At 35.8% G+C, this 12,751-nt stretch overlaps 1 protein-coding gene across 1 annotated transcript in view; it reads left to right on the top strand.

Annotated features, from left to right (window-relative positions):
* Tyr (tyrosinase) overlaps window positions 1-12,751 on the top strand; it is a 117,116-nt gene that overhangs the window by 21,135 nt on the left and 83,230 nt on the right. Inside the window, exon 3 of the mRNA XM_042689905.1 lies at window positions 9,844-9,991. Within this exon, the coding sequence (XP_042545839.1) occupies window positions 9,844-9,991 (148 nt within the window). The remainder of the gene's footprint in view (window positions 1-9,843; window positions 9,992-12,751) is intronic.

The following is a 12,751-nucleotide window of genomic DNA, read 5'->3' as shown; positions in this document are numbered from 1 at the left end:
ATTTTTCTAAGTGGTTTATCAGAGATAAGTCTCACAGACTTTTACTGCCTGCACTTCCTTTGAACCGTAATCTTCAGATTGAGATCTGAGTAGCTAGGATTACAGATGTGAGCCACCAGCACTCAGTTTTCAGGGAACTCTTATCTCCAATTAACCAAAATCAGAAGTGGCATTGTGGCTCAAGTAGTAGAGCACCAGCTTTGTGCATAAAAGTTAAGAGACAATTCCCATGCCCTGAGTTCCATAAATAGATAGATAGAGTCTCTCCTCATTTCTGTTCTATTCAATAACCAAGTAAACAGTCACAATTAGCTTTAAGGACACTGAAAAATGTTATCTTCATCTAATGGTATCTAGTAGAAGATTTATTATCAGAGGCAAGAAAAGAGAAGAATTAGTATTGGAGGAAGAAACACTAGTCTCTGCTAAAATTTTCTTCCCTAGTGTTTCATGAAATACAAAAAAAAAGGTCAAGTACTCTTATCAGAGAATTATATCTACAAAATTTCATAAAAAACAATATTATTTCTATAGTTATAAATTGTTAAAAATCCTTTTACTCCAGATCAATTTGGATGTTCTATAGGATGAATGACCTTTCACATGACAGTGGGGAACCTACTAACCCCCAGTTCTCTGATATCTCCTTGATACCTTCCTGGAATCAGTACAAAGGAGAAAATGGAGAATGTACAGGAGAAATACATATGTATGTGTGTGTGTGTGTATGTGTGTGTGTGTGTGTAATGTGCTCACGTACATACTGACATTCTGACTGCAATTCACTGTGCACAATTCATTCACAAGGTCACATTTAATCTCAGACTTCATTGTGCATAGAGTTAGAGCAAAGAGACTCACAATGATGAGAGTCATTTTTGTTTGAAGATTCTTCTTTTTTAGTGCCCTGGAATCACTAGAGGCTTTGTTCTAGCCTGAACTACATCCAAACAAGAGTTCTTAGCTGGGAAAAGATTTTTTTTCTTGCTCACCATTGCTTTCTTCAAATATTGTCTTCCCATGTTATCTCATTTTCTACCAAATTGGAAAAATGCTAGGAAATTCTATTTACCCTAGTCAGTATATCAAAAAAGTCATCCCCAAATCTACTGTATGTTTTATGGGTGAATGTTTGATATTATTAAGTACTGTGATTTGTATAGATGAAGAATCACATGTCTACTTTGTCCTAACATGCTAAAAAATACTAGAACTATTTTTCATAGAAATTTGCTCCTTCTTAAATAACCATTCCATCAGGATACTGATAAAAGAATGGCCTATAACATAAAAACTCAAGGGCTAGATTCAGAACCCTGGTGTATTTCCTTATTTACTCAGTTATAAACCTTAAAAATAACATGAGAATGTTCCATATTATCTTAACTCTTTTAAAAATTAAGTTAGCAGGGCTGGGAAGGTAGCTCAGTGGTAGAGTGCTTGCCTTGCATGAATGAGGCTCTAGGTTCGATTCCTTAGCACCACATAAGCAAAACAAAACAAAACAAAACAGAAGTGGTGCTGTGGCTCAAGTAGTAGAGTGCTAGTCTTGAGCTAAAGAGCTGAGGGAGAGCACCCAGAACCAGAGTTCAGGCCCCATGACTGGCAAAAAAACAAAAAACAAAAAAATAAAATTATGTTAGCAACTGAGATTACATACTTTAGAAAGAAAAATAAACAAAACACATTTACCTATTAACATTTACTAAGCATGAAGTATGTACACTTTAGAAAACAGCAGGAATAACTAGTAAATATGACCCATACCTTATTCCCTTAGAATTTAGAGTCTAACCCACAGGCAAGTGTAGTAGCTCCTGCCTGTTATCCTAACTATTCAGGAAGCTAAGATCAGGAGGATCAAGGCTCAAGACCAATGGGCAAAATGTTCTTGAGATTTCCCCATCTCAATAAGTAAAGCTAGGCATTAGAGTGTCCACATGGAAGCATAAATGGGAGATCACAATCCAGGCTAGCCTAGGAAAAGGGAGAACCTATTTGAGAAAAAAATAGCACAATCACAAACTGACAGATGATGTAGCTCACATAGAAGAGTGTCTGTTTGGCCCAGAGTTCAAACTCCACAAAATATGGAAAATAAAAAGAAGTATATCATAAGTGACTATAATTCAAAAAACTAAATGATGATTTAAATTTGGGCAGTATATATGTTATTAAAGTAAGAGACATGGCCAAGTGTCTGTTGTTGGATGAAGTCATATTTGGGGCTCTGACACCCTCAAGAATTAATTGGACTAGCTCTGGTAAACCACAACGAAGGGGAAATTTGCAAAATCTCTCTAATGTTCTTGTAAAATAGCCATACAAAATCCCAGAGAACCCTATAGCTATTAACAGCTACTAACATCAATATAATCCTAACTTCTCAGTTTCCAAATACTTTTATATCAATTACTAAAACTCCTTTCCAAATCCTTACAAACCTTTATTTCTCAGTATATGTTCAGACAAGGGACCTGAGATTCAAACAGTGTAAATAATTGATAGATCCAAACAGAAAAAAACAAGTTTTAGAGGTAGCAGGCAATCATTTTTGATAGATTATCTAACTTTCAGTTTTGGTAAAGTTAGCCTTTATCTATTTGAAGCTCTTCTTTCACATAATGAAGATAATAGTATTATCAAATTCCTGTGTTGTAAAGATCACATTAGTTAGCTCAAGGATCACTATTTGAGGTCAACCTAGACTAAAAAATTCTTAGACTGTATTTCAAAATAACCAACGAAAAGCAAAGCTGGAGGTATCAGGTGATGGACTGCCAATGGAACAATCAAGCTGAGGAGGCATAAGGCCCTGAGTTCAAATCCTAGTACTACCAGAAAAATCACGTTATTATTTGTAAATCACTTAGGAGAGTCCATTTTCTAGAATGGTAAAAATTCATTAAGACTGGTATTTCCTGGCTTTATAATCCAAATTCTAATCAATGGGCTAATACTTGAGACTTCAAGTGGATAAGAATTGTTTTAACAAAGAATTATATCCAAGGAGCAATATAGCAAATTGATCATGCTTTCTACTTAGAATGACTTTTAAAAGCAGCTTTTGAGTTTAAATTATATCTTTCCACCAACCCTTGAAGTTTAGGAAAGGAATTTAAATATGACAGAGTGGCCATAAGGAGGTGGGCATTCAGTCCTCATGCTAGAAATTCCAGCCTTCTCTGTCCTATGACAAGAATCTGATTGATCCAGCTGACTCTGCCATCTGCTCTTGTATATTCAACTATACTTGCTGGAAAAGGACTCATCCACTGTGGGAACATCTTCATAGGGCTTCTCTATCCTGACAGATGACATTTGAAAAAGCTAGTCTTGGCCTTTTCTCTCAGTGGTCATGAAAAGAATTGAGAGGGATATAATTGGAACTGAAGACTTATCAATAATTTTAATTTGTAGTACAACTAATCAAATGAGAGAATTTAATAGAATCATAAAAATCAGAGATTAGGTTTGGCTGATAACTGGCACAAATACTCATTCTGCCACTTACCAGCTGAAAAACGTTTGATAAGCCACTCATGTGTATATCAATACTGAGGCTTGAACTTGGCCACACCTCCTGCTTAGTGTTTTGTTCAAGGCTGGCACTCTAAGCCACTTGAACCAAATCTCTACCTTCACCGTTTTGCTAGTTAATTGGAGATAAGAATTTCTCTGCCCTATCTAGCTTTGAGCAAAGATCCTCAGATCTCAGCTCCATGGGTAACTAGAATTACAGTAGTGAACCAGCAGAAACTAATTTTTTTAAGTCTTAATTTTACCAATAACTGAAAATTTGATAAATGGCATTTTGTGAAGTAGCTGGAGTAATTTCCATAAGAGCATGTAAAAAACAGCCTGGTTCCAACCACATAGAAGTAGAAGATGTAACAATAGTATGTTTCAGGGACTAGCACATGGCCCAAGTGGTAGAGAATCAGCCTAGCAAGTGTGAGGCTGCAAGTTATTTCTGGCTCCAGTACAGAAGAAGAGGAGAAGGAGGAGAAAAAAGAGGAAGACAAGAATGAGGAGAAACATAGCTAAGACATGGAACCAACCCAGATGCCCCTCAGTAGATGAATGGATCAAGAAGATGTGGTATATATACACAATGGAATTCTATGCCTCCATCAGAAAGAATGACATTTCCCCATTTGTTAGGAAATGGAAAGGCTTGGAAAAAATTATATTAAGTGAAGTAAGCCAGGCCCAAAGAAACATAGGTCCCATGGTTTCCCTTATTTGCAATATCTAGTATAGGTATGAGTCAAGCGGAAAAAGTCAGATAATGTGATGTTAGGAAAACGAAACCTCAAATATGTATTTTAATGTTTTTGTTTCTTTCATGCATGTATTTCTAACGCATTTATAAGGTTATTTCTTTGTTGCTTTGTATGTCCCTCCCCCACAGTGTAACCCCCGCTTTCACTATATTTGATGTCAGTATAACATGTGGAGGAGATGGGGACAAACAAGTCGTTTAAGGATTCAGGTGGACCTGTTGCAACAATGAGAAGTACAAAATGTCATGTCAAAACCAGCTTTACAATGTCGGTGGGGGGGGGGGGGTGGGGGGGGTATGATTGGGTGGGAGGGAGGGGTGAGGCTGGGAAGGGAGGTGAAGGGTAAACAAAGGAGGAGGCTGCAATGCTTGGTAAGAAATGTATGCATTATCCTGCCCATGTAATTGTAACCCCTCTGTACAGTATGTTCTCAAATAAAATAAAATTAAATTAAAAAAAAAAAAAAAAGAATGAGGAGAAAGAAGAAGAGGACAAAAACCTAAGAAAAATATGAATTCTATTTGCATGTATAATTAACATTTAAGGATGAGACTATGGAATGCAAAAGCATTTGGAAACACTTTAAAAACTAAAGACATGAAAAATTCAAACTTTTAAAGTGAATTTAATCTTAATTACTCACACTGAATATAAGTGGAAGCTTTATCAATTATCCTTCCTTGAATTAAATTTATTTGATGCTAAATTTTAATCCATGGCATATGTACCTTCTCATTATACACTTGGAGCAATAATCCCCTTATATGAGTTTATCCATGTAAAAGATAAGAAAATCAGAATGGCAGAAAAGGAGATTCCCGTACTTAAAATAATATTAAGGTTAGAGTTTTGACATTGCTAATTAATAGACTTCATAGTTCATCTAAGTTTTGTAATCTTCATCTGCAAGATAACATTCGGATTGAATCTATCTATCTACTCCATCTACATGGGTCACTATGGGTCATTCAGTGGTTGCTAGAGCTGAATTTCCCTTGCTGTAGAACTGTTTTCAGGAGACTTTGGAATTTCCTAAAACAGGACTAGGGCTAGATATATAGTTTGTAGGGAATAGCAGCACAGGTGAAAATATAGAGTACATAGTTCAAACAGTTAAGAATTCAAGATGGCAGAAGCAGAGCCTTACATCAAGCATGAACAGTTCTGGTTGAAGAAACACAGTTGCTTCTTTCTAACGTCAGCCTTAACATTGACACAAGACTATTTCTAGAACTAAAACAAGAGTAGCCTTGGTCTATAATGGTTGATTACTCTTAGTTTACTTGAAAAATAGGTATTCATGTGATTTCCAAACCAAAGTTAAGATATAAAATATACCAAATGGACTAGGTACTCTCATTTCATTCAGAATCAAAGAACAGGGTGTAGAATGACAAAAGCCTTTGTTTTAGTAAATTGATGGCTCTATGGTTTGAAAATCTTAGTGTATAGAAAGTTATTATAAAATTTCACCTTAGAAAGACCTTTAGAGAAAATTTAAAATGAATTGACGTGCCATGAATTTTGCACAATTCTTGATCACATTGTGCATATGGTTAAAGACTAGCATGATCTAGGACATACTGAAAGTCCCTGGATCCCACACAATGATATGTACCTAAAGAAAATGATCCTATGTACTATCTTACCACATGGTAGGATTTGATGAGGCTCCCAGTAAAAAACAACTTAAACTCATATATAAAACTTCCTTCTTTAAGTTTATAAAAGTGAGTATTAATTATTACCTCTTCACCATTGTCTTGGGGAAAAAAATGAAAGGAACTGGAAGAGCTGTTTTGAAAGGGAAAGATAGAATCTCCTGAGGACTTCTTGATATAAAGATGTGTTCCATTCACTTTCTGATTCAGTAGTTCTGTGAGGTCTAGAGTGTGTCAGTTCCTAGTAAGTTTATATGTGATGCTGCTGACTTGGGACCATGCTGTAAACACAGAATTGTGGTGCATTTGTGGCGTTGTGATTATATAATAATTATGTGGTAAGAAACACTAATCCTCCAGTACATTGCTGGTTTACATAGTTCTCCATGATTAAAAGACTATCTATTCACACATAAAAGTATTTTCCCATAAACAAAAATGTTAATTAATTACATTCTATGGGTATAAAGCTTAGTAACTTATTTGAAAAACCTGGAAATTGGTTGAAACTTAACCCTTCTAGTTCACTTATCTGGGGACTTGTTTGGAGCCATGATATATTTTCATCAGTAATTTTAGAAATCTGCTATAAGCAGCTTGAATTATGAGTCTTTTACTAGACAGCCATTAAAAACAACCTCCTAAAATAATTATGTGATTTTGAAACTGTACTTCATAATTCTTCAATTAAATTGCTCATTAGGAGAGTTATTTAGGAGGAATATGTCAAAGGTCTGAGATTTACTTTTTAGTCTTCAGATGTACAAATATATCTTTCTAAGAGCTTCTTTCTAGCTTCTTTTGTGCCATGGTAATCTCTGCATCTTCACAGAACATTAAAATTGCTTAAAATATTGGATTTCAAGCCTGGTGCCAGTTGTGCACACTTATATATTAATTACTCAATACATTAAATCTGAGGATGGGGTTTGAAGCCAGTCTGGACATCTGCCCAAGATGACAGGATCATGTTCTAATTAATCAGCTTAATCAGCAAATAACCAGATGTGGAGGTATAACACATTGTAGGGCACCACCCTTGAATAAAAAAAAAAAAAAGCAAGAGTCTATGGCTCTGTGTTCAATTCCCTGTACTGGCATAAACGTATATATATGTACACACACACACACACACACACACACACACACAAACACACACACGAATTGTAACTCAAATCAAATGTGTTCTCTTCTGAACATTTTACTATGTATCTTTTTCTATTTCAGAATCTGACAGCAATCATAAGGAGCACCATCTATAATCCAGCTTCTTGGAATAAATGATAGCTATTTAAATAAAGTAACATATATGAGAGTTCCTAGTCAGTGAGTACCATACAGGAGTTGCTCTATTTTTAAACATTCTTCCAAGGCAACAAATTATGGCAGTTATTATTAAGAAAATACGTTTCAGTATAAGTTGGTGTTGTGAGATTTTAAAGTCAAAAGCATTTTGAAAATTGCCAAAATAAAAGAGAGGAAGAGTTCATGTAAAGAAAATAGTACAATTCAGAAGCAAAACTTTGGATATATTCAGATTTAGAGAATAAAGAGCAATTTAGCCATTCAGTGAATTTCAACCCCGGTTGCACATTAGAATTACTTAGGGTGTTTTTAAAACTTTTAGTGCCTGAGTTCCATTCTAGACCAATTAAATGCAAATCTCTAGGTACCAGAGTTAAGCAACAATATTAAAAGCAAACAAATAGACAAAAACTCTCCAGAGAAGTGTTAAAGAGAAAGAGAGATGGATCAACAAATTGAAATTTCCTCTTTTCATTCATCTGAAACTGTGCCTATAAATTTCCCAATGGAATGCATCACACAACTTAAGTGCATAGCATGAGATCGTTTTTGCATCCTGCTATTGACCTTGGCAAACACCGTTGAGCCATTTTGGCATCTGTGACTGATAACAAGGTCCCTAATGGCTTGTTAGATGTTCTACCGGCAGGGAATCTTGGGAAAAGGGTGAGGCCGTAACAGTCTATACCCTCTTATAACTCAGTGGATTTTGAAAATGGGAAGTCCACAGGTTATTTCAGCACAGTACAAAGAGTTTTCCAAATTATATCAGACATTCCTCAACTTCAGTACATAGAAAGGAGAATAAGTTTTTGGAAACTGTAAGAGATATATTTAGTCATTGATTCCTCAAATAATGGTTTGAATTTAAATTTTCTTTTTTTTTTGCATTTTTATCATCTGTCAAATTGGAAAATGATAATATATTCCTGTCATAAGTACTGATATTCATGTGAGATAGTGTACATGAAAGATATTGAAAGAATTGCATGAATATGGTCAATTATTCAATTCTTAGACTCTTCTCTTGGATTGCTCTTCTAGAAAGGCTATAAAGAGAAGCAACCGATGTTGGTGAAATAATTTTCTGTCTTTTAAAGAAAATTTTATCAGCCAAAGACCTGAACTGTGTGAAGAAGCAAAATAGAAAATAATATATTCACTATTCAATCTTTAATATGTTCTCTATCTCTTGACAAGTATCATAGTAGAGCTCCATGAAAGCCTTCTATATGTTTATATAAACAAACTGTACTATGTTCAATCCCTTAATTATATTCTCTAAAACTATTTATAATTCTTCTAACAACAATTCAGAATCTACTAAAATATGTAAAAGTATATATAAAGTAGAGTGATAAAAATTTCTTAACAGTACAACATTCAAAGATTAAAAACTGGAAGACCATTACAACACAGATATTGGCGTCAAGATATATGATTGACTGCTTGCTACATTGGACAGACAATAAACCATTGTATTTAATGCCTTTGCTCCATTATGAGCCTGGAGTTTCTTTATACTGTGCCATTAATTCATTCCTTAACTTTACACAATTTCCTTGTTCTTTTGAAATCTTTTTATCCATATCTATGATAATGCAATTACCTAATTTGTGTGATCATTTTAAACTGCATATAAACTAAGCATGTCAGATTCATAAAAATACAATAACCTAGTAAGTGTTGTGTATGTGTGTATGTGTGGATGTGTTTATAAAAGTTATCATAGGGCTGGGAAGATGGCTTAGTGGTAGAGCGCTTGCCTTACATGCCTGAGGCCCTGGGTTCAATTCCTCAACACCACATAAGCAAAAAGAAAAAAGCCGGGAATGGCTCTGTGGCTCAAGTGGTAGAGCACTAGCCTTGAGCTGAAGAGCTGAGGGACAGCGCCCAGGCCCAGAGTTCAGGCCCTACGACCAGACTCAAAAATAAATAAATAAATTAATTAAATAAATAAAAATAAAAGTTACCATAGACAAGAAAATGGGAGGGAGGAGATTTTCAGACAGACCATGACTTGGGTATAGTCCCTGAAAATTGCTTGTAATTAACTTTGAAATGAATGATTTTGCAAAAGCAAACACATTATGATCTGCTATCCATAGGACTAGTACAGAGTAATTATACTATGGGAGGTCATCAATTTTGTACTTTCTCTGGAACCAAAGACCAAAGCTATTATCCAGTCCCCAGAGCAAGAATACTCATAAGAGACTGAAAATAACTGCTTTAAATGCTATGAAGGACTAGAGAGAGTGAAAGATGATGATTATCTAATATTCTTGTAACTGAACATTTGAAAGGAACCATCAGAAAGAAGCCTCGTGGGGAAGAGGAGAAATTGGCTAAGCCTATTCCTTCTGGCTAATCCACATACTTGTACCCAAGGTAACATCACTGAGTTCTGCAAAGATGCATTGAATACTCATTGCTGTTCAGAATGTAAAGAATCCCAATATCAGATGAATTTTCTAATGCATTTTATTTGGAACTAAAGTTCTCTTTGTACTTGTAAGTCAAATGAGATTATCACTTAGAATTTCAACCATTCAGGTAATCTTTTTTTCTTGCTTTTTTTTTACCAACAGGATTTGCTAATCCACTGACTGGGATAGCAGATGCCTCTCAGAGCAGCATGCATAATGCCTTGCACATGTATATGAATGGAACAATGTCCAAGGTACAGGGATCAGCCAACGATCCCATTTTTCTACTACACCATGCATTTGTTGACAGGTTTGTTGATATTTCTTTATAAATTGTATGTTTATTGGGTTTAAATGCAGTGTATATTGGATGTCTGTCAAATTCAACATTGGTTTTCACATAAAATCTAATGCATTATTGTGATCTTTTAAGATAAAACTCTAAGCTAAGGATTTGGATGTAGTGTGTATGAGTGACTGTGTGTGTTTGGGTGCCAGTATTTGGCTCAAACTCAGGCCCTCATATTCTTGCTTAGCTTTCTTGTTCGGAGCTGACACTCCACCACTTGAGCTATGCTTCCATATCCAGCTTTTTGCTGTTTACTTGGAGATAAAAGTCTCTTGGATTTGTCTGCATAGCCTGGCTTTGAACCATAATCCTCGATTTCAGCCTCCTGAGTATCTAGGATTATAGTTGTGTAGGCTTATTTTTTGGAATGAAGTGTAGTAGTAAAGAAAAATCAGTAAGGGAGGAGTAGATAAAATAGGTCAGAAATGAGGAAAAGACAAAGAATGGTACAGTTTCAGGTGAAAACCCAGACTCAGCCAGATCTTTTACAGTGTAAAGTATATTTCACTTGGCTCTCACTTACAGATTCCCAATCTCATTCAGAAAAGCCTTTAGCTACAGTTTTCCTAGAATTAAGAATATAGAGCTTCCAGACAGAAACTTGATTCCTGACAGATTATGAGGCTCTAGGTTCTAACTTATGAAGGTTGAAAGGCAAAGGTTAAGAGCAAAGCCATGAATACAGAGGACTGATTGTATAAATACTTTAGAACAATAAAGATATATCACAATAAACACATACAAAATCATATGTATAATGCACATATGTATTAACAAACTAAAGGGTGGTACATGCAGGGGAGGATTCCAACAGTGCCACTCCTTTGAAAACCTATTACTAAGCATCCTGTTTCAGTTAAATCATTTAAAAATGAGATGAAAATAAATTCATTGTGTAAATTTTTAAAAAAAGAAAAACTAATTTACAGTTTAACAAAATGAATGCCAGGAGGCATTGTGATATTGCCGGGGAGATCAAGGGGAGGGAGATAAATGAATGGAAAGAGGAAGGGTGTGAAAATGCAGTCATATCCTAATACTCAATGTCTATATGTGAAAGTGAAACTAGGTAAATTGAGGGAATGGGTGGGGTTGAGAGAAACCGGGCAGAATGAATGGATTACATCGGTCAAAATGCATTATACTCACAGACTAACAAGTTGTATTGGAACTCCTTTATAAGAATACTTAAGGATGAACATTTTAAGAAAAAAATGGAAAGATCAAAGAATGGCGACATTCCTGAGGGACAAAGATGAAGCATTATTATATAGGAACTTACATGCCACCTAGGCTTCCATTTCATAAAGATCTTTGACTCTGTATTTTAATTTATTGGAAATACTGTACAGAGGGATTACAATTACATGGGCAAGATAATGAGTACATTTCTTATCAAGCATTGTAGCCTCCTCCTTTCTTTCCCCTTCCCATCCTTTCCCATCCTCCCCCATCCCCACCATCCAATCCTCCCCCCTCTCCCCCGCATCAGAGATGTAAAGTTCGTTTTCGACATAACGACTTGAACATCTCATTGTTGAAATGGGTCCACCTGTATCCCTATTTAAACAATTGGTTTTTTCCCTTCCCCTCCACAAATTATACCAATATCAAATACAGTGAAAGCAGGGATTACACGGGGGGGTGGGGGGGGGGGCGGGGGGGGGGGAGAAGGAGACATACAAAGCAACAAAGAAATAATCTTATAAATTTGTTAGAAACAATCACATGAAAAAAAAACATTTGAATACATATCATAGGGTTCATTTCCCTAACATCAACTTATCTGACCTTTTCTGCTTGACTCAGACATATACTAGATATTGCAAATAAGGGAAACCATGGGACCTATATTTCTTTGGGCCTGGCTTACTTCACTTAATATAATTTTTTCCAAGTCTTTCCATTTCCTAACAAATGGAGCAATGTCATTCTTTCTGATGGAGGCATAGAATTCCATTTTGTATATATACCACATTTTCTTGATCCATGCATCTACTAAGGTGCATCTGGGTTGGTTCCATATCTTAGCTATGGTAAATAATGCTGCAGTAAACATAGTTGTGCTGGTAGCTTTAGTGTGGCCTTGTTTGTGATCATTTGGGTAAATGCCCAAAAGTGGGATTGCTGGGTCATACAGAGCTCTATGTGGAGTTTTTTGAGGAGCCCCCATACTGCTTTCCAAAGTGGTTGAATAAGGATACACTCCCACCAACAATGTAGTAAGGTTCCCTTATGTCCACATCCCCTCCAGCATCTATTGTTATTAGAGTTTTTGATTATAGCCATTCTAACTGGGGTGAGGTGATATCTTAATGTTGTTTTGATTTACATTTCTTTTATGGCTAGGGAGGTTGAGCATTTCTTCATGTGTCTATTGGCCATCCTTCTTTCCTCTTCAGAGAAGTTTCTCTTTAAGTCTTTAGCCCACTTATTTATTGGGCAGTTGTTTCTTTGAAGATTTGTTGTTGGGGGATTTAATTTTTTGAGCTCCAGGTATATTTTAGATGTGAGACCCTTGTCTGTTGTATGGCTAGAGAAGAACTTCTCCCAATCTGTGGGCTTTCTGTTGATCTTGCTAGCTATGTCCTTTGCCATGCAGAAGCTCTGTAACTTCATACAATCCCATTTGTCCAACCTTTCTTTGATTTGTTGTGTTTCTGGGTCTCTATTAAGAAAATTTCGACCGGAGCCATGGAGACCTAGGGTTTCTCCTATTCC

The sequence above is a fragment of the Dipodomys spectabilis genome, unplaced genomic scaffold (assembly GCF_019054845.1).
Source record: "Dipodomys spectabilis isolate Male_0828 unplaced genomic scaffold, ASM1905484v1 ptg000003l, whole genome shotgun sequence".
NCBI classification, from domain to species: domain Eukaryota; kingdom Metazoa; phylum Chordata; class Mammalia; order Rodentia; family Heteromyidae; genus Dipodomys; species Dipodomys spectabilis.
Note: the sequence above shows the minus strand (reverse complement) of the source record. Positions and strands in the feature narration are given on the sequence as shown.